At 38.2% G+C, this 26,845-nt stretch overlaps 1 protein-coding gene and 1 pseudogene across 1 annotated transcript in view; both read right to left on the reverse strand.

The window, feature by feature from the left end:
* The window catches only part of ATAD5 (ATPase family AAA domain containing 5), a 43,112-nt gene extending 22,243 nt beyond the window's left edge, over positions 1 to 20,869 (reverse strand). Inside the window, exons 1-8 of the mRNA XM_090292150.1 lie at positions 20,433 to 20,869; positions 15,477 to 17,386; positions 14,752 to 14,848; positions 9,371 to 9,535; positions 8,781 to 8,904; positions 8,145 to 8,226; positions 2,497 to 2,681; positions 945 to 1,102 (exon numbers count right to left, since the gene is read on the reverse strand). Of these exons, the coding sequence (XP_090148276.1) occupies positions 945 to 1,102; positions 2,497 to 2,681; positions 8,145 to 8,226; positions 8,781 to 8,904; positions 9,371 to 9,535; positions 14,752 to 14,848; positions 15,477 to 17,386; positions 20,433 to 20,501 (2,790 nt within the window). The 5' untranslated portion in view covers positions 20,502 to 20,869. The remainder of the gene's footprint in view (positions 1 to 944; positions 1,103 to 2,496; positions 2,682 to 8,144; positions 8,227 to 8,780; positions 8,905 to 9,370; positions 9,536 to 14,751; positions 14,849 to 15,476; positions 17,387 to 20,432) is intronic.
* Positions 20,870 to 22,397: 1,528 nt separating this feature from the next.
* LOC149998135 (vacuolar protein sorting-associated protein 72 homolog pseudogene) lies at positions 22,398 to 26,587 on the reverse strand (annotated as a pseudogene).
* Between the last annotated feature and the right edge of the window lie 258 nt (positions 26,588 to 26,845).

Here is a 26,845-nt window from a genome sequence, read left to right on the forward strand (position 1 = left end):
TAGCTTTAGTCACTAAATGTTACCTCGATGGCAATGTTACTAAATATAACCTTGAGGGCAAAAAACTGCATTTGCATAGCTTTTGAAGGACTTAGTTCATAATTCTATTGTTCTCTATTTCAACTAATTGTACTTTGTACATATTCCGTAGGTCATAATGCTGACTTATAAAGTATCTAAATGTACCATATAACCTGGCTGGTTTGGCTCAGTGGATTGAGCGTCGGCCTGCGAGCTAAGTGTCGCTGGTTCGATCTTCCAGTCAGGGTACATCAGAGAAGGAAAACTCTGACTCCAAAAAACCTCCGCTGCCTTGCGGCATACCTCTTTAGGGGAAGGCTAGGGGAGTAAACCCCGACAGAAAATCCGGAGCCGGAGTCCCTAAGGCGGTTTGACGTTGTAGTCAACACTGGCAACTCCTGCGGCGCACCTGAAGCCAAGCTGTATTGACTCCGTCTTTCCCTTGGACCCTTCAGCTGCGAAGAGAGGGGGGGTCTGCTGCATGGGCAACAGCAGACCCTCCATATCACCCCGCCCAGGCTCTGTAGCTTCAGCTTCACTGGAGAGGACACTCCAGCGTCATCGCAAGATGTCGATTCAACACGGGAGGAGACAGATACCGTGTCACTCCCGAGTCGGACTGCACAGCCATTCTCGGCGGTGCAGATAGACTCTTAAGAAGCTACACCATCGTCTCTCGAGACGGACGGCTGCCGACGAAATGTACCATATGTATAGTAAAATCTTTTGAAACTGGCTATCATTAATTCTTAAAACCATAGCTCTAGTATTTAAAAGATATGTACTTCAGCTAGGATTTATTTTTTTAAATTGAACTCTAGGGAAAAAATGAACTTTAAGTTACAATCGTAGATATCCAATTATTTTCCCTCTAAAAGATGTGAAGGAAACACTCCACAATGGATGAGCTCTCTAATACTTACCATAACAGCAGAACTATTACTTTTCAAATTTGAATTCAGGGTTGAAAATTCACCAAGAGCAATAACACATTTTGAGAGATCTTCTACTTTAGTATTCAATTGTTTAAGTTTAGTTAAGAGAGGACAAGAAGGTGGTTTCAAATGCCACAAATAGCACGCTGAAGAAAGACAGAAAAATTGTTTTAATTACCTTCATTCACATATGATCCATTTACCAAATGCCAAGTATATAAACATGAGAAGACTTGATGATAACTACATAGGTAACACAAAAGTATCAAAACTCAGTTGAGTACATAGGGAACAAAATCCTCACCTCCAAAAAGTAACATTAATGAGTTACCCAGTATTCCCTCACAACAGAATAAGCAAATATCTGCAAACTTTATTCTGTTTTTAAATCAACCTTGTGACTCATGGTAAAAATTTCAGGGTCAGTTAACATCCTGGTTTAAAGTTTACACTTTGATCCTGGCTGGTATGGCCCAATGGATTGAACGCCGGCCTGCAAACCAAAAGGTCGCCAGTTCGATTCCCAGTCAGCGCACAAGTCTGTGTTGAGGGCCAGGTCCCTGACTGGGGGCGTGTGAGAGGCAACCAATTGATGTATACCTCACACATTAATGTTTCCCTCTCTGTCTTTCTCCCTCCCCTCTTTCTAAAAGTAAATATCTTTAAAAAATAAATAAGCTCTGAAGTCAGACCTGCATTGCAAATCCAGACTCTGCCACTTACTGACAAGATCCTAAACCTTAGTTTCTTCATGTGTAAAGTGGGGGTGACAATTATACTCAATCCCCTAGAGTTGTTATGGGGATTAAGCCAGATATGCATACAAAGTGCTGGGCAGAATGCCAGACAATAGTTACGTGTTCGCTAACTCTTAAGGCTCGAAGATAGAGAGGGGCTCTCTGTGCTGGCCTCATCTGTTCACCTACCGATAGCTACACTAAGTTTGTCAGTAACATGCTTCTGAAAATGGGTTTGTCAAGTCCGGGAAAACAAGCATAACTAATTTCTATAGTTGAACATAATTTTATAAGAAAACGCTATATGAAGCTGAACTAGGAAAAAATAACAAGGAAAGGCTTCAGCAACTAAGTGGCCAGCAGCAGAGCTGGGAAAAAATGAAAAGTAGAACATTATTACAAAGACGGGCTGGGAAGTTCTCCATACACGAGACACTGAACAAAACTCAACCGCCCATGAGAAATTCTTAAAGATTATCTGTACACACATAGGCTATAATTTCCGAAGGGAATTGCCTTCCTTTTAGAACATAGTGCCTCTCTGGAGAATAATATGCACTTAAAGGTCCCACACATGTGTGTTGTCCCCCGGCATAAAGGCTGAGGATGCCTTTGGCTTTCTTGACCCCCATTGCCATCCTCAGTAAAGTGAGTCCAAGGCACAGGAAGAGACTTTAAATTCCCACTAAAATCACTGTAAGAATTATATCTAAACCTTAGCCTCATCTTAAACCAACTTACATAGTTTCATACTACTTCTGACATTTTCAAAGTAAACATTCGATAATAATTAACAGGCTTACCATCATCTTTTTGTTGTACATGAACAACTCTCTGGAAACTGGTACTCACTGCATTGTACACGTCTAAAGCAGCGGACTTCTTAGCAATTTGTCGTTTCAACAAATCTGGCAGACCACTCATTAGAAAGTCACGCTTTGCTTTAAGCTGCACATCACAATCCTGAGCTCTTTCAGATGTATCTTGACTTTTAGGAAAATGATGTGAAAAAGAAAGTTAAGGTTTATCAAAACTTAAAAAAAAAAAAAACCTTTTAATTTAACTTGAAAAGATTTAATTAGCTAGGATGTTAGCTAGTCAAATTCTTTTTTGCTTGTCATAAAAACAGGTCTAACCCTGGCTGGCATCGCTCAGTGGACTGAGTGCTGGGCTGAAAACCCGAAGGTCTCTGGTTCCATTCCCAGTCAGGGCACATGCCTGGGTTGCGAGCCAGGTCCCCAGTTACAGTTGTGTGAGAGGCAACTGATCAATTTATCTCTCACACATCAATGTTTCTCTCCCTCTCTTTCTCCCTTCCTTCCCTTCTCTCTAAAAATAAATAAAATCTTAAAAAAAAACAAGTCTATCAGTGTTAAGAAATTAAACAAGTATATATAGAAAATGATGGGCATCTACCAAAGTGTTAATAGTCTATTTTAGGGTGACAGGTTTTTTTTCCTTCTTGTTTTTTGTTTTCCCCTTTTAAAAAAAATATGCATTTATACATGTAACAATAAGAAAACAAAATCAGTGCCGTATTTCAAAAAGTTAATATGAAAACTTCTAACGTAATATTGTTTCTAATATAAGAGCAGGAATGTTAGTGCCCTTATTATTGCTTATCTTCATATTGCTAATCATAGGAATCTTGACTTCAGTGGAGGCAGGTAAGGAGGCAGAGGAGGATGGGACGCTGGAGTGGTAGTGGGTGAAAGAGTGTGGTGGGTGTGTCACAGTTTATACACCCTGCCAAGCCTGCCCTACATAGGAGAGTTGTGATGTTATCTACAAATAGGAATTTGGGTTGATAATTAAAAAGAGGCTATAAAAACTTCTATTTCCATTTTTCTTTCCTATTTGAGAGAAATGAGGGCAAGATGAGATCTAAAGCCAGAATGGAGGGATTAATCTTGGAAAAGAGGAGTTGAACCATTTTTACTGTTAATAGGAGGGAAGGAGGAAAAGATGGGTGAAGTTGTAGCTAAATTACAATAATATGTACCTATAGCAGAAGGTAAACTGTAAGGGGAAGGGTACAAGGTACTAATATGAAATATAAATATATATGTATTATATATGTTATACAATATACAGTAGTCCCTCTCTATATTGCGGTTCACTTATCGCTGCCTCACTGTATCGCGGGATTTTTAAAAATATTATATTTAATTATTTATCGCGGATTTTTCGCTATATCGCTGGATTTTTCGGTACCGTATACATATGTTGTTAAAGTTACGTAGGTTTAAGAGTGTGGAATATGTTTAAGAACATAAACAGTGTTTATAAAAGTGTGGAAAAGGTTAATAAGGGAGTGGGAACGGTTAATAAGAGTGTGGGAAGGGTTTATAAAGCCTTAAAATATATATAAATACAAAAATAAATGTAAGGTTCCTACTTTGTGGATTTTCACCTATGGGGGGGGGGGGGCTAGAACGTAATACCCGCGATAAGTGAGGGAATACTGTGTATTATATACACAGAAATAGTTTTGGATATGTGTATGTTGCATATGCATGTAAGTATTTACCTAGCATTATCTACTGAAACAGTGTAGGTGCTCTGAGACCTCAGTAAGCACCTAGATCTTGGTTTCTAAATACCACCATCCAGCCCTGGCTGGTGTGGTGCAGTGGATTGAGTGCCAGCCTGCAAAACAAAAGGTTGCCAGTTTGATTCCTGGTCAAGGCACATGCCTAGGTTTCAGGCCAAGTCCCTGGTTGGAGGCATCCAATTGATATCTCTCCAACATTGATGTTTCCCTTCTCTCTTTCCCTCCGTTTCCCCTTCTCTGAAAATAAGTAAATAAATAAATCTTTAAAAAAAATACCACCGTCCACAAAAAGGAACCAGGGCAACCAGGGCTGATTACCCATAGCTGGGACAGGGCAAATAAATAATGAGCCTGGAACATCTTCCTATTCCAGGAAGTAAGAAATGCTAATAAATGATGGGGACATGTCAAAGGAACCATGCTGAAGGGCTTACAACTGGCCAAATTTGAAACAACTTGAGCATCAAAATTAGTATTAATGGATTAAAACCCACTAAATAAAATATGAATTCAGGAGTAAAAGAATAAATAGATACATAAAAGGAGATGAAAAAGCTCTTTCTTAGAGCAGCTAAGTATCAAACAGAGAAGGAACAACTACAATAGATAATCACCATTTAACAGCGATCGTAGTGTAGAAGTCATCAATGTCAAGCCTAAAAACTGGAGGCTTAATGACATTTTCCCACAAAATATTAACCAATTTCAAAGGGAAAGGGGTGAATATAAGGTAGAAAAATTTGGCAGATATCAACATGCCCAGCTGATCAAGGTTAACATCACCAGTGGTGAGATGTGTCAATGTCACAAGTACCTCCTTAGGCAACGCACTGAGAAGAATAGAGCAAAGCACTGTTTCTGTGCTAAGCCTCAGGAGAACACGTGATGTGTGAGACACAGTTTAAGGGCCATCTTACAGCACATAAGGTCTGCACTCTTTAATAAAAACAACCAAGGACATGGGAAATCTTGGTGAAGGGGATATGGGAGTTCTTTGTAGTATTTTGTCAACTTCAAGTTATTTCAACATAAATTACTTTTTAAAATTCTTTCATGGTATACAGATTTAGGAACATAAGAATAACTCTAAGAAATAAGTGTAACTAAGCTAATTTATTCCTTAAAACAATTCTTCTGGGTAAAACAAATGCATATAAGTTAATAGCATAAATGATGAAGATTGTAGAGTCGTAAGTTAAAAATTAATATATGTCCATATACTAGAAATCAACGATTGAAAGATAAAATACCATTTATAATAACATTAAAAACACTAAATACTTACAGGTTACATTTAATATTGATAAAACTTAAATGGGGATATATACCATGTTCTTGGATCAGAAGAGTCAATATGTTAAAATATCAATTCTCCCCAAGTCAATTTAAAAATTTAACACAAATCACCAAAATCCTAGTAGACTTATACAGGAATGTTCACAACAACTTTATTCATAGTAGCTTAAAATTGGAAGCAACCCAAATGCCCAGCAATAGGTGACAGAGACAATAAAATACTCGTACAACGGAATACTACTCAGGAAAAATAAAAATAATGCACTACTGACAACATGAATGAATCTCCAAATTATCATGCTGAGTGAAAGAACCCAGATACAAAATAGCATGTACTATGATTTCATAAACACAGAATTCTAGAAAATGCAAATTAATACACAGGAAAGAGATTGGTGTTTGCCTGAGGCTTAGACCAGAGGAGGAATGGACTGCAAGAGCATAAGGGATCTTTTAGGGGAAATGGTGAGACGTGTCAAGGTCATATGTGTCTCCTTTATTATAATGAGTATCTTCATTATAGTATCTTTATTGAAGTGGTGGTGGTTTCACTCTATGTACAACTGACAAAGCTCACCAAATTATAGTCTTGAAATGGATAGAGTTGACTATATGTAATTACATCTCAATAAGTTTTGAAGTTAATTAAATTAACTGACTAAAAACAAACAAAAACCCACAATGACATACAGTGGTAGCCTATTAGAATGGCTAAAATTCAAAAGTGTGATGTCAAGTATTGATGAGAATGTATAACAACTAGAACTCTCAAGTTTGTTTCATTAATAAAGTAGAAAAACCAACTGGGAAAATGGTTGGCATACCCCTACCTAATGACTGGGAGTTGGAGGGCAGGGATTACCTGCAAAGAGGCATGAGGGAACTTTATTAAGAGTGATGAAAATGTTCTTTATCTTTATTGTTGTGGTGACTGCATAGATATGTACATTTGTTAAACCTCAAATTATTTATTTAAAACAAGTGCATATTATGGTATGTACATTATACCTGAATAAAGTTGATGTAAATATATGTTTGTGTATATACTCAGCAAAAGTAACTAGACACAAAAAGAACACATATAGAAATATACATTTATATTTATTATATTTAAATATATAAAATTTAAGTTTATTGTAAAACAGACAAAACTAATCTATGGCAACAGAAATCAGAACAGTGGAAACAGAAAAGAGTAAGTACCTTTTCTGGAGTAAAAGTAAGATGTTATATCTCGATATAATGCACTTATCAAAACTGCATGCTTAATATTTGTGCATTTAACAACATGTAACAATACATCAATAAAATTGAAACAGGAAAAAAAGAATAAACTGAACACAAAATGCCCCTAAATTTGATCTTCTTCCACTGTGCTGTCCACTCACACAGACTGGAACTTAAGTGTCATTCCCACACCTTCCCCTTCCTGATCCCGACTCTAATTAATTAATCATCAAGGGTTTTAAAATTTATCTCCTAAATCTTTTCATACATCATTCCCAACACCTGAGTCCATATTTCCATCATCTCACACCTGGACCCCTGCATCCACTCTACACCCTCCTCTGTTCTACTCTACATACAATAGCCAAATTAATCCAGTGGTCAGATTAAACTTCCAAAATCCAAATGTCCATACTCATGTTCAAAGCCCTTTGAATGGACTAGCGCTCACCCCTCCAGCTTAATCTCACATTCCTCTCACCCTGCTCTCTATGCTCAAGGCACACTGGCATTCTTTCAATCTTCTGTGTTTGCCATGCTCCATCCAGCTAGAGGGTCTGTGCCCAGACTATTCCCTCTGGCTAGGACACTGTTCCTCCCTCTGATGAATTCTCACTTATCCTTCAGTTCAGGTGTCATTTCCTCAGCAAAGCCTTTCTTGACCAGACCCAATTTCCTTAATATAAACTTTAAGAAGACTTTGTATTTCTCCTTCCTAGCACAACTGCAATATTTCATTTGTTGGCCCAATTAATGTTTAATCATAGATTATCTTTCCTCTATAGAGTATAAGCCTCATGAAGATAGGGACTGTGTCTTGCTTTGTTCCCCATAATATTCCTAGTACCAAAAACAGTGCCTGGTACATAGTAGGTATTTAAATATTTACTGAGCCCTGGCTGGTGTGGCTCAGTGGACTGAGCGCCAGCCTGTGAATCAAAGGGTCGCTGGTTTGATCCCCAGTCAGGGCACCTGCCTGGGTTGCGGGCCGGGTCCCCAGTTGGGGTGTGTGAGAGGCAACCACACATGGATGTTTCTCTCCCTCTTTCTCTCTTCCCCTCTCTCTAAAAATAAATAAATAAATAAAATTTTAAAGAAATAAAATATTTACTGAATAAGTTCATAATCAGCTTTTTGGTATTTTTGGTTTGCCTGTTTACTTTTCAACTGTTTTGTCTAGAGATGATCATAAAATATTTGGAAAAAAGTAAGATCTTCAGATTCAGTTGTAGCATCGTCAATACTATCATCTTTTAAATGAAAAGACTAAAACTTCCAATGATAATTTACATGCTTTCTCATCAAAGTAAATGAGTAAATATAAAATACAATCCATAAAACATTTTGGCATTTAAAAATTTATACTGGACTGACCTGCTTTCATCAAAACCAAGGATGGGATCAGTTGTCTTATGAGTCTTTCTGGTAAGAAATACAGGAGCGACTTTCATTTTTCCTTAGAAAAATAATACTTAGGTTAGTATTAATGTTCATCATCTCCACTTAACTCCAGCTACTTCCAAAATTACATCTCTATTTTTTTAAACTTTCAAAAAATTAACTTCTTAAAAATTTTTAATTAAAAAAAATTCTATATAATGATTTGGTCCCCCAACCTGGCACTATCATTATCAGAATCTCTTGCAGAACTTTTCTTTTTTTAACTACAGATTCCCACAACCCACCTCTGGAAATTCTTAATTAATGTGTCTATAAGAAAATAAAGATTTAATTAAAAAAAATTTTACCCAGATGAGTTTGATGATTAGTCAGGTTTGGGAACCCTAACTTAACTAAGGATAAATAGATACACAAATGCAATAACTTAAAATATTGCAAAACTCTTCACTACATTATAACTTTACTTACTAAAATAGAAATAATATTTAATACAATTAAAAGTTTACATTTTATAGGATAAGTGTTTAAATTAAAATGAGAACATTCAGAACAATATAATCCCTCTAAAACATTCTAATGCTCATCATAAATGTTATGAAATCTGATTACCAGGTACATTTTTGGGAGTCTTGTTAGTTTTTTTTCCTAGCACATCATTTAGACACTGAAGTTTCTTCTGATTTGTCACAGGGTGCTTTAAAGAGGTAGGACTTGAATTTATTATTACAGAATCCTAAGACAAAGTAAGAAAAAAGTGTTTAAAATATGTCATACAATTGTGTCATTACAATTTCAAAAGGATTACAGTGCTAGAAGCCACAGACAAGATAATTACATTAGCAACTCCATACATCTCCCCATTATGAGATTACAAACTGAAAAAAGTAAAAATTGCACCATTTGGGGAGAAATGAATAGTTTAGTGTGATTAGATCCAAAAGTTTATACATGAGGAAGGGCGGTATCTTGAAGAAAGGGAAGACCTAGCTCAGCCGCAAAGGATCTTGAATGTCTCAATAAGGATTCAGACTATATTCTGTAGGCAAGAGAGAGCCAAAGACTTAAATGAAAATTACCTTCTTCCTACCACCTCAAGGCTACCTTACAATTTTACCTTTAACCTTAAAATGGTTTCCTTCTCCCACCACAAACAACAGAGTAGAACAGAATTTATACCAATAAATGTTTGTAATACTTACTTCTGCGTCTGACATTTTGCTCCTTTCAGAAAGAAGTTGATGTCTAGATGAACGCCTTAGGGGTTTCACTATTTCTTCAGCAGCTTTTGACCTACTGATGTACAAAGCTTTTGCTTTTTCAATCAATTGTTTTGCTTTTGATACATTTTTTGAAGTATTGCCTGCCTAAACAAAAATTTGAAGTATTAATTTAGATCACTGGCAAACATTTTATATTTAATAATAGAAAAAATAGGAAAGGCAAAACTGTCAACAGTAATAATATCAGTGGTTACAGGGGTTAAGCAGGGGAGGAAGGGATGAACAGGCAGAGCACAGAAGAGTTGTAAGGCAGGGAAACTACTCTGTATAATACTATAATGGTGGACACATGGCATTACACATTTGTCCAAATCCACAGAATATACCAGAACACACCAAGAGCGAATAAACCCTAATGTAAACTATGGACTCTAGATAATAATATGCCAACATAGATTCATCAATCGTAACAAATGTACTATCCTGGTATTGATAATGTGGGAGGCCGTGTATGTGCAGGTGCAGGAGGTACATGAGAAATCTCTGTACTGTTAGCTCAATTTTGCTTTGAACCTAAACGGCACTTTAAATAAAAAGTCTATTAAAATATATATAGTAGAAAAAATATAATCATAAATTATATTAAATAAAAGACAAAGAAATGGTTATTCTAATTTTACCAAAGTGACTTGGCTGGTGTGGCTCAGAGGATCGAGAACTAGACTGCAAACCCGAAGGTCGCAGGTTCAATTCCCAGGCAGGGCACATGCCTGGGTTGTGGGCCAGGTCCCTAGTTGGGGGCGTATGAAGGCAACTGATCAATGTTTCTATCCCTCTCTTTCTCCTTCTTTCCTCTCTCTCTAAAAATAAATAAAAAAAATCTTTTTAAATTTTTAAAAAATTTTACCAAGGCAATTAAATTAAAATGTATTTGGTTATACTTGGTTTGCTATTATTTCTAACTTAAAATTTATCCAGGTAAATATGGTTATATTTGTGAAAAACACCCAGAAAAGATGTCTGTGGGATAGATTAGAATTGTTGGTTATTTCCCCACTATCTTTGTGGCATCTATTCTTTTTTTAGTTACTTTTAGAATGAATCCTTTGGAAAAAGATTGAAAAGGTATTAGGTATGGAAAAGACCACTAGATAAGAATAAAGTCTGGCCTTCAGACCTGGTTCTGCCAATGATGTGCTAAATGATCTTGTGCATTTTATATACTTCTGCTGTTTTGTTTTTTAAATAAATGTTTGCTGTTTTCATAACCTTTAAAAATATTTTAAAAATATTAAAAGAAGAGACATGAATATTTAAAACATATGTAAGAAGGTTCTGAATGTTAAGGATTTGCTTCTAGTAATCTAGTAAAGTGATAGATTTTTGTTGTTCTGCTAGCAACATTTTTTGCAGGCTGATAAACTTTATGGTCAGTCAGTATTCAAAATAATCCACCTAAATTTAAATTAACAACTCAAATCACTGAAACAAACTGTTACACAAAAACAGATGTTTTAGTGAATGTGTGAAGTATATATATGTTGGCAAGTAATTCAGCTATTACTTGAAAGCTGTGTGTTTTTTTAAGTTATTTTTCTGATAAAAGTTTTTTTAAAGTTCATGTTTATATACATAAAAAAAAAAAAAAGGCCATAGTTTTATCACCTCAAAAATAATCATTTCTGACACCCTACTTTCTGATCTAGCCACCTGTCCTCTCAGCTGTTCCTAGTTACTCCTAACTACATTTGGAATCCCAGTCCCCCACTACTTCCCTGTTCATCAGCCTCTGCTTCCCCACCCAGTCTAGATCCCATTACAGATCACATCAACCACTCTTAAAAATGTGTTTACCTCCTTTGGCCTCGTTGGCTTCTGCCATGACTACCTGGATAAAAACCCAACCCTGTATCAATCGAATTATTCTTCTCCCTCTGTCTAAACTTGGGCAAACAAGCTCACCTGTGCATTTACTTCTCAGCACTTACCAAGAGTGCTAAAAATCACGGGACATTTCAATTCACATCTCACTAAATTTCTTTGCCACATTTGACAATACTGACCACACCTTCCACGAAATGCTTGAGTAACATCAAATTCTCCAACTTGTTCTACCAGTTCAGGCACTCTGCCCATGTTTTCTTCTGCTCAATCCTTAAAGACTATGGAGTTTCCCCAGGGTTACCTTTGGATAGCTTCTCTTTTCACCAAATACACGTTTCCTACATTATCTCATCCATTTTCAGAGTTTCAGTTATCATCAGTATGCTACTGATTCCTCCAGGTTTCCCTCTGGGTCAAACCTCTGCTAAGATTTAGGACTATGGATCCAACTGCTAAGTATAGATGGCTGTACCTGGACATCCCACCGGTACTTAGAACCCAGTTTTTCCAAAACCAAATTCCTCATCTTTCTGCCACACCTAGCTGTCTTCCCATCTAAGAGAAATGCAACACCATCCACTCAAAAGCCCAAGCCAGAACCCTGGGTATCATGCTTCACATCTCCCTCTTCCACATTCAGTCCATCAAGGCTGCTAAATTCTCCCTCCTAAATAAGCACTGTCCACTTCTCACTACTGTCATTCAAAACACAACCACATCTCATGTGGATTACTCCAAAGCCTCTTAAATGGTCTCCCAGCATCAAGTCTTGTCTGCTTTAATTATTCTCCACACTGCAGTGAGTGATTTTTCTAAAACTCAAATCCGATCATATTAGTTCCCCTACTTAAAATGAAGACCAAATTCCTTAATGATCCAGACCCTACTTCTCACTCCCTAAAATAAAAATGCTCTCTTGCCTCCAGGGCCTTTACATACACTATTCCCTATGTTTAGAGGACAATTTCTACCCTGTAGGTACCTGTTTATTGTCTCTTGGAAGTTAGGCTTCCCATCTACATGCTTTCAGAGCTCTCAGTACTTACTTTACTATAAGTCTTACCACATACGTTCAACTGCCTATTTATTTGCCTGAATTCGCTGTAAGATTTTAAGCTCTATGAGAGCCCAGTCCATGTGGATCTTGTTTGGAGCTGTCTCCCCAATACCAAGCATATAGGATTGCATTAAATAAATATTTATTGCATGAAAAAATGAAGCCAGAGCCATTCTGAAAGCCATTCTGTAAATATCTATTGCGAGAGCTGTTATGAATATGGAGCTCTTAGGAAAACCGGTCTACACTCATTTTCTTAAAACATGAAAAATCTCTCCCTGGAAATGACTAAGATTTCCTCCTAAAGCTAGTAAACAAGCCTGGCTAAGGCTTCAAAAAGCAAGGCCACGTGGTACGAGGTTCATTGACATCTTAATACTGTGAGATAAAATAACTGATCTAAGTAAATTCAGATAAGGGCCCCAATTTGGATACAATAAATTTTGAGATATGTCTTGCTGGAAACTTTATTAGTGAATCACAATCTGAAGCAGTACATGGCATAAACAAGATACGGTATTTTTTAAATAAAAGTTGAAGTTACCCTCTACAATTAAATTATGTAGAATAAAATATATAGGATAAAATTCACCTCAGAGACGTTCAACCTTCAGCTGTGGTATAATCAGCTAGATTCTAGAGTGCTTTCCAATAAGCTAAGAACCATCTTTCTAACCACTTACAGTTGTGTGACTCTGGCAAAGTCACTCTCAGAGTCACATATAATTTCATGTTTCCTTATCCAATTAACTGCAAGTTCATTAATCTATAAAAGAGTTAAATAATTATTTATGAGATTAATAATATGAGTACTAAGATGGTACCTGGAATGTGGTAAACAGTTTAAAAAATAACTTAAAGAGAGAGAGATACCAACTTTCTGCAGCAGATTTTACCCAAGGATTATATCAGAATCACCCTGGTGGCTTTTTGAAAACACGCATACCTATATCTACTTACCCTGGAGAGAATCCAATTCTCTCCAGACAAGCAGCTTATTTTGCAAAAGCAGCTGAACTATTCTTACATATTATCCTATCTCTCCCTTTAGAGCACTGGTTTTCGACTGAGCATGATTTTTCTTCCCTTCCAGAGTATATCTGGCAATGTCTGGAGACATTTTTGATTCAAATAGGGAAGTTGGGATGCTACTGGCATCTTATGGGTAAAGGCCAGGGTTACTGCTAAACACCCTATAATGCACAAGATTATCCCCCTCAACAAATAATTAGCCAGCCCAAAATGTCAACAGTACCAGAGCTGAGAGACCCTGCTTTTTAGCCTCTAATCTAGAAAAATAAACCAAACATTCCATCACAATCTAAAAGTAGCCTTAGGGAAAATAACTGGAATGTAACTCTCACCAACAAACTTAGGAAAAGTAAATTAGACTCTGTCCTTATCAATTCCTTCCACCTCACAATGATACCTTTAAAAAAAAAATATATATATATATATATATACACACACACATATATATATATATATATACACCCCCTGGCTGGTTTGGCTCAGTGGATTGAGCGTCGGCCTGCGAGCTAAGTGTCGCTGGTTCGATCTTCCAGTCAGGGTACATCAGAGAAGGAAAACTCTGACTCCAAAAAACCTCCGCTGCCTTGCGGCATACCTCTTCAGGGGAAAGGCTAAGGGAGTAAACCCCGACAGAAAATCCGGAGCCGGGGTCCCTAAGGCGGTTTGACGTTGTAGTCAACACCGGCAACTCCTGCGGCGCACCTGAAGCCAAGCTGTATTGACTCCGTCTTTCCCTTGGACCCTTCAGCTGAGAAGAGAGGGGGGGTCTGCTGCATGGGCAACAGCAGACCCTCCATATCACGCTGCCCAGGCTCTGTAGCTTCAGCTTCACTGGAGAGGACACTCCAGTGTCATCGCAAGATGTCGATTCAACACGGGAGGAGACAGATACCGTGTCACTCCCGAGTCGGACTGCACAACCATTCTCGGCGGTGCAGATAGACTCTTAAGAAGCTACACCATCGTCTCTCGAGACGGACGGCTGCCGACGATATATATATACATATATATATTTTATTTATTTTTGGAGGGGAAGGGAGGGAGAAAGATAGGAAGAGAAACATCACTCACCTCTCTCATGCCCCTAAGCGCAACCCAGGTATGTGCCCTGACCAGAAATCCAATCAGAGACCTTTTGGTTTGCAGGAGGACACCCAACCCACTGAATCACACTAGTCAAGGCTCATAATAAGATATCCTGATGCCTTAATAAACTAACCAGAGGAAAGAATAACAGTGAAAAATAATATACAGTTGTACCTAACATATAACCAGTCTATGAAATATGTGAATCTTCTCGTAGCATATTATTTCCAATAGTAGTAGCAGCTGTTACTTTTAAGAAAACGGAATATCACTTACAGGACCCCTAATATTTAAAAAGTACCTTTTTAGTTTGAGAGGTAAAATCTCCATCAGTTGCTTCAGATTTCCTGGCTCTTTTCTTAGATTTTTTGGGAGTACTGATTCTGGTAAATTTCATTCTGGAAAAAAAAAAAAGATATTCAGAAACATTTTCGTGATTATAATGTGTAAGGATTTCAATTAAATACAAATAAGAACCAACTAGGACTCCAATTTCTGGACAGTTCTAAAACAGAAAAAAATAAAAACACCCCATTAGTTTCAAATTACTGATTCAAAAGTAAGCCAAACTCAATATTAAACTCGTAATATAAATTGTTTATTTTAGAAATCATCAGCTTTACAGAAAATCAGCCTCTAAGATCACCCTTATATTAGTCAGAAACAGTATGCAACTATAGGTCTCATAGTGCATGGCCCAGTTTACCTAAGAAATAAAATTATGATTTATTCTTAATCCTATTGATTAAATGCACCTATAATTCATATTTGAAGACTATTTCATCCAGCAACTATTATGAATAAGAGTTTAGAACTCATTTAAAATATATCTAGAATTCTTCTGAAATCATGCCTGACTTTATTAAATGTGGAAAATTAGCATTTCTGAATCCCTGAATTTTTCTTTTAAATCAGCTATGTTCTAGAAAAAAATAATACTCTCTAATGCTTAAAGTATTTCCTTCCCAGCTAACAGTATATGCAGAATACTTAAAACTTTAGAACAGAAACAAAACTCTGCCTCACCTAATAGGACTCTCTGAATCAGAGGATACTGTTATTAATTCTGCTGCATATAAGCTATGCTTTTCTGCAAAGCTGGCTGCTTTTGGAGTGGAAGCTTTTACTGGACTATCTTGTCCATCTCCAGAATCTGTATCTTGAATGATTATTGTAGTAGGTGGTGTACTACCACTTGCAGGTCTTCTGGTTGATTTGGGTGTAGAAGCGTTTACCAAGCAGTCTTCAGTGTCAGCTTTAGAAAGTACAACTTTATCCTTAACTGGTGTGCTAGTTTTTCTAGAGGACTTATTGTTATGCAGAGAAAAAGTCTTTAGAGGATCATCATTTGCTGTATCTTCACAAACAAGACTTTCACTGTTAAACAGTGGGCTGTTTTTGAAAACTTCTTTCTTTTGTCTTAAACTCATTCTAAGCTTATCTTCATTTTGTTTATCTTTAAAGGAAAAAGTTGTTTCTTTCTTTTGAGTATTTCCTTCTCCATTTTCACCTGGAGTAGCACCAGTATCTAACATTTTCTTATTCTTTTTCTTCAGCTTTTTACATTTCTCCTTAGGAAAACTTCCTTTATTAGTGTGTGACTGTGAATTGCCATTATTTGAAACCATTAGGATATTGGGATTTTCCATGATATTTTTTGAATTATTGTCTCTTCCTTCCTCATTTAAAGATTTTTCATTGAGCTCTTTCTGCTTATTATAAGACTTTCTGGGTCCATTTTTAAGTGCATCTGATGCTGGCTGCCTAAATGCTTTCATAAATTGTTGTCTTTCTTCCAGAGTGCATTTTGGTTTCACAGCTTCAGAACTTCCAGCTTCCAGTACTGCCAATTCTAGTTCTTCCTCCTGTACAACAACATTAGACTTTCTTTTCTGAACTGTCTGTTCATTCTCAGGATCAGACAGACTATTTTCCATTTCTAACTGCTTTTGTTTCAAGAAAATTGAGGGTATTTTCCCTGTCTTTTTGGGGGGAATAGGGTGAACTTGTGCAAGAACAGTAACTGTCTTAGAGTGTACTTGTTGGGAAACTTCTTTTGGATCACAGGTTTCTGTATCACTTATACAACCACTTTTGACTCTATCTTCAACAGTTCTGGAAGGAATACAAATTGACATTGTAGAGTCTGGTATCTGTTCCACTTTATTTTCCTTGTGACTTTTTAAAAATTCCTCATATGAGACAGTTATTGTACTACTGGTTAACTGAGTTGTTTTAGTTATATTATTTGCAGTACTCTCAATTTCACTAATTAGGGAAGGTATTATTTGTTTACTATCTTTATCATCTTTTTTAAGGAGAGTTAGCTCTTCTGCCAAAGGTGAACTTTCAGATAGGTCCATTACCTCTTGGAGCTTCCTTTTCCTCAAGTTTTTACAACCATTTTTTGTGATCCCTTGTTTAGGGTTTACTTGCTTAGAACTTTTTTTGGAGGTCACAGTGCTTGACTGGTTTCTGATATCTTGAATACTTTCTGCATGTATTTCTACATGTTCCTTGTTGAGTGAAACAGAAGTACTACTCTCCACAAAATCATTATTTAAACAAGAGTCTTCTTTGCTATCATCACTATTAATTTCAATTGGAAATTCATTTTCAGTTTTAATATTATTTAGTTGATGAGATAAATTAACTCTCTTTCTTCTGTTCTTAAACTCTATATTTGAGAACATTTCCAAAGGTATTTTACAGTCTTTGCCAATATCAGCAGGCAACGGTGCAGATGACTTTAATTTGCACTCTTTTGCTGATTGAGTCTTTTCATTTGTGGATAAAGTCTTTCTAAAATAATCCCGAATATTACTGGATTTTGGTTGAGCGAAAACCCTTTCTCTAGTCTTCCCTATTGGGGATAAATATTTTGTAATTGTTTCACAGGAAGATCTGTCATCATCTTTCCTTCGCTTTTTACATGCCTATCAATTAAAAAAAAAAAAAAAGGTTACTTCAAGCAAAATAATATAAAACATACATTTTAAACATGAATGTAATATTTTACACAGTTAGATAAAAGAGGAAGGCTCCCTAAGGTGATAAATATAATCTATCAGAAAGAAAAAGAACTTTAAAGTTAAACCTAATACAAATGAGAACATCACATCAAGGGTTCAATTCCTGGTCAGGGCACATGGCTGGGTTGCAGATTCAGTCCCTGATTGAGGCATGTGTGCTAGAAGCAGCTGATCAGTGTACCTCTTACACATTGATGTTTCTCTCCTCTATCTCCCTCACCTCCCATCTCCTAAAAATAAATAAATATATTTTTTAAAAGTTTCAAGGCCACTATGTTTAGGTTCAAAAGTGTTAATTTCTGTTGACCTCTGTTTATTCTATAACCTTTGCACAGTACCACCCATCTCACAGAATTTGTAATGAATATGCTATATAAAAATATGTGAAGTCTGATGAATGGTAGGAATTCTAGAAATATTAATTCTGTTCTGTTTTTACACTTTTAGTTAAAAATAAACAAAAGTTCTATTTCTAAGAAACATGTACACAGTGAAGCAGGGTGCTAAAAGCAAAAACTGTAAGAAAAAGATTGATAAAATTGCCCTGGCTGGTGTGGATCAGTCGATTGAGTGCTAACCCGCAAACCGAAAGGTCGCTGGTTCGATTACCAGACAGGGCACATGCCCAGGTTGCAGGCCAGGTCCCCAGTTGGGGGCACATAAGAGGCAACCACTCATTGATGTTTCTCTCCCTCTCTTTCTCCCTCCTTTCCCCTCTCTCTAAAACTAAATAAATATTTTTTAAAAATTGATAAAACTGACCACACAAAAATCAAAAACTGTATTCAAGTACCAAAATTCCTTCTTCACACCTGAGACAAGCTGAGCAACTATTTATATTTAACAAATAATTATGAGCATAACAACAGTTGCTAACTAGACAAAAGTTATTGGATTCTAAAAAAAAAATAAGGAAAGAGCCCTGGCTGGTGTGGCTCAGTGGATTCTAAAAGGCTGCCAGTTCAATTCCCAGTCAGGCCATATGCCTGGGTTGTGGGCCAGGTCCCCAGTTGGGGGTGTGCAAGAGGCAACTGATTGATGTATCTCCAACATATCGATGTTTCTCTCCCTCTCTTTCTCCCTCCTTTCCCCTCACTCTGAAAATAAATAAATAAAATATTTTTTAAAAAAAGAATGAGTACAGAATAGGGAAAATAGTCAATAATAGTGTAATAACTATGTATGGTGCCAGGTGGGTACTTGAAATATCAGGGATATCACTTCATAAAGTATATGACTGTCTAACCACTATGCTGTATACCTGAAACTAATACATAACAACATTGAACATAAACTGTAACTGGAAAAAAATTTTACAAAATAAAAAAGAGCCCCAGCTATACCCTGGTCAGGTGGATCAAGCCAGGTGAATTAATTGGTTGGAGCTTCAAGCCAGACAACAAAAGATTGCAGCTTGGATTCTCGGTCAGGGCACACACCTAGGTTGCGGGTTCGATCCCCAGTCTGGGGCATGTATGGGAGGCAACCGATTGATCTTTCTCATTTTTTACATCAATGTCTCTCTCTCTCCCCCACTTCCTCTCTCTCTAAAGTCAATAAAGCATATCCTCAGCTGAGTGTTTTATTTAAAAAAAACAAAATGTTTTTAAAGAAAGAGCCCCAGTTAAATAAATGAACCTACATCTTCGCTTACTTCAAGGAAACTTTATTTAGAATGCTAGTTTGAGGTGAAAAGGTTTAAAAATGTCCTGGTGTAGCGTAGCATCCAATGGATAAACCAAGGCTGTGGGTTGGATCTCCAGTCAGGGCACAAACAAGAAGCAACAAATGAATGTATGAATGGGTGGAACAACAAACTGATGTTTCTCTCTCTTTCTGTCTCTCTAAAATAAATCAATATTTAAAAAAAAAGAAATTAATATAATTATTAGTTTCTTTCCCATTATACTGTCCACCACTGTACTGTTACTAAATAATATTTCATAAAAGTCTTGTCCTGTTCAAAATATAGACTTCAAATGTATTTACGTAGCCATTTACTAATTAATTTTTTAATGAGTCACCCATGCAACTAAATACTTATTAATCATCTACAATGTTTCAGGTCTTTTATCTACCACAGTCAATGGCTCATACCACTTTATTCCTCCCCTATGCTCTAGAAAAAGAATACACTTATTGCACATTTAAATATGTAAAAATCTAAGAACCTGTGTTCTAAAATTAAAATATAATTAATTTTAACTATTGAAAAATCTTACCACTGTACTTAAAAGAAAGCAATAATGAATATTTTTGTGAAGGGATTAAACCTTTTGGATTGTGAATAATTGTCCTTTAAGTGAAAAAAAAAATAAAAAATTAAAAATATAGCGACAATCTAGTAAGAGGCTACTCCACTCCTTCAAGGCAACAGAATCTCTTTTAAAAGGGCAGCTTGGCGTATGTCACTGAAATTTAGTGCATTTCACTGATGATACCTACACAAGAGAATAACAGTATGCCACGTGAGGACTCCTAACTGCTGTATTTAAGTTCTAGAGCTACGAATTTTTTAAGTACCTTGTTTGATTCCTGTAGTGGCTTTCTAAGTGGCATTCCTAGAATAGGTAGGTGGATGGACTAGTTGAACTTAAAGATCCTTTTCAACGCGGAAGTTCTATAATCCCCATTCAGGAACCGAGACTTAACCCTGGGATGCTCCATGGCATTTCAGAAATCCAAAACATCAAGTTCGACCAGCACTTCAGGTTCTGGGAACTGGTCGAGTTCACCTTAAGACCTAACTCACCCGCTCCCACGAACATCTCACAATAGCAGTGTTGGTCAGGAGCTACCACGACTTTAAGAAACGACACAGTCCAGCATCTGTTCCACACAACGTCACAACTGTGGGGCCTCACCATGTCACTCTTTTCCCCTCAAGGACCCAAAGTCGTGATCGCCTTTAACCCACCCCCAACAAACGGAGGGAGATGCTCAAGCTCACCTCAATCTCGTAGTCCTTTACCGCAGGTGGAGCAGCTGCCGCCGCCGCCATGGCCAGGACCCCCACCATGCTCCCCGCTTCCCGGAATCCCGGCTCCTAGGACCTTGTATGGCCCGGCCTGACATGCCTGGAGGCCATGGAGGCGGCTGGCTCCCGTAGGAACTAGGAGCTGGAATGCGGGGTCCCTGTCGGACACCCGGGCGCCCACCCGCCCAGAACGGTCGCAGAGGCTGGGCCCAGCTCGGCCAAGTCAAACGCGGGAAGAGACGGTGAAAAAGGCGGGCAACCAGGAGCCTAGGTGGCGGCCAGTGAGACGCGAGGCTCCCCAGAGCCTGGCACTTCAGGCTTAATGTTCCGGACTGGGACTCCAGCAGGTAAAGCAAGCCGAACGCAAATCGGACCGGCAGACTTCGGAGACACTTCTTGTCAATTGGGTTTTCGCGCCCTCCAGAGCGGAGGGGGCGGAGCTTAGGATTGTTTCTGCAGGCTGTGAGGACGGTGAGCGAAGAGGGCCAAACTATGTCTTTGGAGAACCGGCAGGAGGCGAAATCCTCGTACTGTAGAATTTGAAACTGGCGCGGATTTTGGAAATTCGAACTTCTCACGCCCAGTGTCACTGATGAGGCCTGATGTGATTAACGTCCGTTAGTGACAGAATTAAAACCCTAAACTTCTGACGCCCCAGGCTGGCATCTATTTAAAATTAGAACTTTGAAAAACACAGAAAACAACAACAACAAAAAACGACTTGATTAGTTTCTCCCATATGGAATAAAATGTGATTTTGGCAAGCATCTTACTTCGAGATACGTTTCCAGTTTTTACCCTTAATTGAATTAAGGAGGCGTTTCTTCCTGTGGATTTCGTCCTTGCAAGCAGCTAGGAGCCCCAGGTCATGGACTCAGCTGTTTTTGCCTGTTTTTGAAACCTGAAAAGCCGGTGTTCCTCCTGCCTGTCACCTACCAGACCCAATAAGCAGAGACAGAGATTGAATCTTTATGGGGCCTTTATTCAGATGGTCAGCGATCTGAGAAAACAGCGGGTTTTTACCCTAACAGACTGTCTTAAATTCCATTGTAAACGGACCCTTTCTATAAGGAGAAGAAAAGTGTAGGTTAGGGGTTTGGAATTCAGGGAAAAGGTTAGTCAGATAAAAGCTGCAGCGTTCTTTCATCTGTGTCCTGGGTCCTTGTGTCCTGCGTGGTGATCCTCTCACCTTGGAGTACAATGGCGCAGATACGGTCTTCATTGCCTGCCGTCCTCCTGAGGCACAAAGGTGGACCTGCTTACCGTCGTCTCCTGGGGTCAAGGTGGGTCAGACCTCCAGTTCCTGAAACAGTAGCTTTTTCCATACATTGATTACTAAGCTTATCAGCTGTTACCTGAAACTAAGATTTTCCAACATTTGAGTCCCCCATCATTTTCTTGTCTTCGCAGGGTACCTGTAGTTTACTGCCTTGTAGTGATGATAATCCCATACTTCACTTGCATTGTTTTCATGGATTTTTAAAGCTTTTATCTTTTTTTATATTAAAGTTGTGGTTACATGAATATAGAGTATGTTTATTTTGTCTGAGCGCATACTGTTAACTGCACAGTATGTAAGAGCTGAAACAAGACAGGTGAAAGGACATATCAAATAATAACAAGAAGCCACTTTGTTATTTCGGGTTATGCAAACTGATATTAACTATTGCTGTAACTGTGTTCATCTTAATGGTATTTGCTATTGTCTTGACAACATAAGGGGTACAAATTTCTCTGATGAAATTAGTGGTAGTTACTTTCTCTTTGAAAATTACAAGCCCTGGATATGTTTTTTCAGGAAGGGAGACTGCACTAAGTATTTACTGTTGTTGTTTTGCTTGTTTTATTTTATTGTTGTTCTATTACAGTTGTCTCATCTTTTCCCATTGCTCTCCCCAAGTCAGGCAGAAAAGAGGTTTCTAGGAACTAGACATCTCTTCATTTGACGATGATTTTTTGGTGCAAGGCTTGAGACCCTGAGCCAGGCAGGGACTCAGGAAGGAGGTGGTGGGCCAGGGCTGTGGGCAGTAATGTGCTTCTTCCGGGCCTCACAGAAGATCTTGAAGGCTGACACAGTGGTGTATTAAGTACGTCCATAACAGGGTTCCAGTATAGGGCTGAGTGATGGGTCACTGGGCAGACCTCCTGAACAGAGACTTTTGGGGGCTCCCCTTGGGGACCGTTCTTCAAATGTTGCATCATCAGTAAAATTCTTCACATGAGCAGCAAGCAGGAGGAGACAGGTCCTGTACCTGCACAAGAGTCAATGCAGAAGCCGTGGGAGCACGATCAAGTCTTGCATTGACATTCTGTTCTTTAGGGCCTGGCTCCAACCAGCAGCACTGTCATTGAATGATAGATAATGAAGGGCCTGGGATCCTTCTGCTCGTTGCAAACAGACTTTTTTTTGTCAGCCTCGAGTCACTCATATGTCTCCAGTTAAAGTAAGTTGAGCTCCTGAGTGATCTTGGCCTCCCTGAGCAGCAACTGCCAGGTCAGTAGCCTCTCACAGTGGGGCCTTTTTCACCACTGTGACTGGCCCTGCCTCTCCTGTACCTGCAGGAATGTTTGTCGTGTATGTTCAGCTGTAGATTGATACATGGACTTCTGACTGTCAGAGCCGTCACCCTGTTTTCCAGTGGTAGCAGTGCCTTCCCTTCCTTGGCCTTCTGAGAGCTACCAGCTGAGTGCTGACCTTTCTAGGCCTCAAGCTCTTGAGAGGCTCCTTGTAGACTTTGGTGACTACTTGGCTCTTTCTTCTAGGCTCTTCTGCTTCTCCATCACTGGAACTTTGGTCCATGTCAAGGTCAGAGTCCACCTCATCCCCTGAGCCTACTGGTCCCCTTGATACTCATCATTTCCTGACTCCTCCGTGAAACTCACATAAGTCATCTGGTAGAATTCATCTTCCTCCTCTGCTTCCAGAAACCCAGAAAGCCTGTTCCCTGTGGTCTGGGGTGGAAGGGTGCAAACTCATATCTTCTGCAGAGATACTGTGCGGCTATCAGCAGCCCCTCACCTACACAATCGATCCCTCTATTTTTTGATTTAACAACTTAAAAAAGTATTAATTAATGATCTGTTATGGTCGTTAAGGATTTAAATCTCTTATAACACCACCTTCTACACTTTCTCTCCTCCCACCTTCACAATATAGTTATAAAGGTTTGTACACTTGCATGCAAATGCTCATAGCCATTTTATTTGTAATAGTGAAAAATTGGGAAAAAACCCGTCAACAGGTAAAAAAATAAATGCACTGTGATAGCCCTTGCTGGTGAGGCTCAGTGGACTGAGTGCTGTGAACCAAAGGGTCACCAGTTCAATTCCCAGTTGGGGCACATGCCTGGGTGGCAGGCCGGGTCCCCAGTTTGGGGCGTGCAAGAGGCAACCACACATTGAGGTTTCTCTTCCTCTCATTCTCCCTCCCTCCCCCTCTCATAAAAATAAATAAATAAAATCTTTAAAAAATATATGTGATACATCCATACCATGGATAACTACTCAGCAATAAAAATAAAAGAACTATTAATCCATAAAACAACATGGACTTCCAGCCAAGATGGAGGCATAGGTAGATATGCTGCATCTCCCTCCACAACTAAGAAGGAATACAACTACTTCAAACCTGGAGACAACCAGAAGTTCCAGAAAATCAAGCTGCATGGAAGTCCAGCACACAAAGATATAAAGAAGAAATACTCATCCAGACAGGTAGGAGGGGTAGAGTAGGGGAAGAGAGGAAGCAGTGTGGCAGCAGCGGTGGTGGTGGTGGCAGTGGCAGCAGCGACAGCAGCATGAGGCCAGCAGAAAGCAAAGTAACACATTTTTAAAAAGTAGGGAGGGACACCTGGAGAGCACTCCCAGCACCAGACCAGACCTCGCAGCTCACGGTCCCAGCGCCAGGAAAATAAAGCCTCATTGCTTCTGACTGTGCAGACCAGTGGGGGTTGGGTGGAGGAAGAAACAGCCAGTCTTTCAGCAGAGTTCACTTGTTTAGAGGCCTTCAGGGTCCTAGAACTGATGGGGGACTCAAATGTTGGAAAATTTTAGTTTGATTTAACAGCTAATAAGCTTAGTAACCAATGTATATAAAAAGCTATTGTTTCAGGAACTGGAGGCATGACCCACCTTGACTCCAGGAGACCATAAGCAGTTCCACCTTTATGACTCAGGAGGACTGCAAGAAATGAAGACCATATCTGAGCCATTGTGCCCCAGGGTGAGATGACCACCACCCAGGACACAAAGACCACCAGCCAGGAGAGTGATGAAAGAACGCTGCAGCTTTTATCTGATTAACCTTTTCCCTGAATTCCAAACCCCTAACCTACACTTTTCTTCTCCTTATAAAAAAGGGTCCGTTTATAATGGAATTTAAGACAATGTTTCAGGCAGAAAAATTATAGAGATCTAGGAGTTAGGTCTTAAGATAAAGTGTGGGTTGGCATACAGTACATTCTCAAATATTTGTTCAGTAAAATGAATATTTATCCATAGGACAGATGTAGGAGATAAATAAGGAAAAACCATATGGCATTAGTCCAGGTATAATATGATAGAGGCTTGAACTAGGGTGTTGGCTTTTATGGAAGTTTGACAGTGAAAGCAGGAGAGACAATAAGCAAATAGTTCAAGGGAATAGGAGAGTTTAGGCACAGATTGAGTCCATAAAAGACAGGACTTATTAAATATTCTGGAACATAGTATGTTCTGTGTGCTCTCTAATGCTAATTAAATAGAATTGATACTACACTAAAGGGCTCTGGTACATGAAATTTTTTAGAAATTGGAAGGAAAACTTCCATAAAGCCAAGACACTAACCTTACTCTCATTAAACTTTATTTTCTTGAGCTACTAACTGATGGGAGGCAAAATAAAATAAAATAAAATAAAATGCACTTAATATGTCCACACTATACAAAAAAAGTAATACAAAGAAAACTGAAGGAAATCTTGTGAAGTAATTCCCCCAGTCTTGAAATTTTGAAAACATTCTTTTAATCTTTAGACCACATTCCTAAAGAGTAAATACTCTGGCAGATAACACAAGGGAAGATTGATCTGGAGGTGGCAATGATAGAAGCCAGCAGGCCATCCGACAGGGTTCTACAGAGTTGTTTTCTTTCTTTTGTTTTGTTTTTTAATCTTTGTGGGATCACACAAAGGTTAGAATGGACTTTTCAAGTGTAACCAGAGGTGGGCTGATTCAGGGGCACAGACTCCTAATAAGATAAGAAACAAACAAAGCAACTTGCTAATTTATTTATTCATGATCAGATATAATTGTATAGAAAATTGCAGCAGATGGAATATCGACTTGTAATCAGAGACTTATTTGTTAAACATAGATCTAGTGCAGAATACTCTGGTCATCTGGTAAGCAAAGTCTTTCTCCTCTCTCTGACTTCTTCTCAGAAAGCTCACTCTATTGGGCATATACAGACAATTTTTTTACTCTGACTCCCTTTTTTTGCACACTTAACTATTACCACATTCTTAAAAATCAACTGGCTACAATTAAATAAGTCTTAGGACCTAGGTTCTAAATAGCAATTCATACAAATAAATACTATCCAGAAATAAAAAATAATTAAGAGATTATCCTAATCTTAATATGTGTCGCGTAAAATTTTTATATTAATGCTATATATTTTTTTAATTTAAAAAACTCAAATCTATGGAAATCTCAAATTTACAGACATGTTGCAAATACAGTGGAATTTTTTTTCCTGAATATACCATTTGAGAGTAAATTGCCAACATTCTACAATTACATTCTATGAATCTACAATTTAACAATCAAAAACAGGATTTAACATTGATATTTTATTATCATCGAATCCTCAGAAACCATTCAAGTTCAATTAATTGTTTATAGCAAATGGATCCAGTCCAGAACTGCACTGTATTGTCATATCTCCTGATAGTTTCCAATTCAAAAATCATAGCAAATCTTTAATATCTTCTTCTCCACTCACCTTTTCTTATTCCCCATTAATGCTCTAAAGTTTCTCCCTCAATTTCTTCTTTTTTAAAAAAGGTTTTATTTATTTATTTATAGAGAGAGGGAAAGGGAGGAAGAGGAATATTGATGAGAGAAACATCAATCGATTGCCTTTCGCATGTCCCCAATGGGAATCTGACCTGCAACCCAGGCATGTGCCCTGACTGGAATAGAACCTGCGATCTTTTGGTTCACAGGCTGGTGCTCAATCCACTGAACCACACTAGCCAGGGATCTCCCTCAATTTCTTACTCAATACAAATCTCCAAATACCCAGCTTTCCCTTTCCCATCTGCCTCTTCAGTCATTTCTCTCAATTCTGTACCACAGAATCTTGGGAGCCAGGTTTAAGACAACCTGCAGGTGAGGAATATAAGG

Source organism: Furipterus horrens, unplaced genomic scaffold (assembly GCF_987537825.1).
Source record: "Furipterus horrens unplaced genomic scaffold, mFurHor1.1.pri manual_scaffold_11, whole genome shotgun sequence".
NCBI classification, from domain to species: Eukaryota; Metazoa; Chordata; class Mammalia; order Chiroptera; family Furipteridae; genus Furipterus; species Furipterus horrens.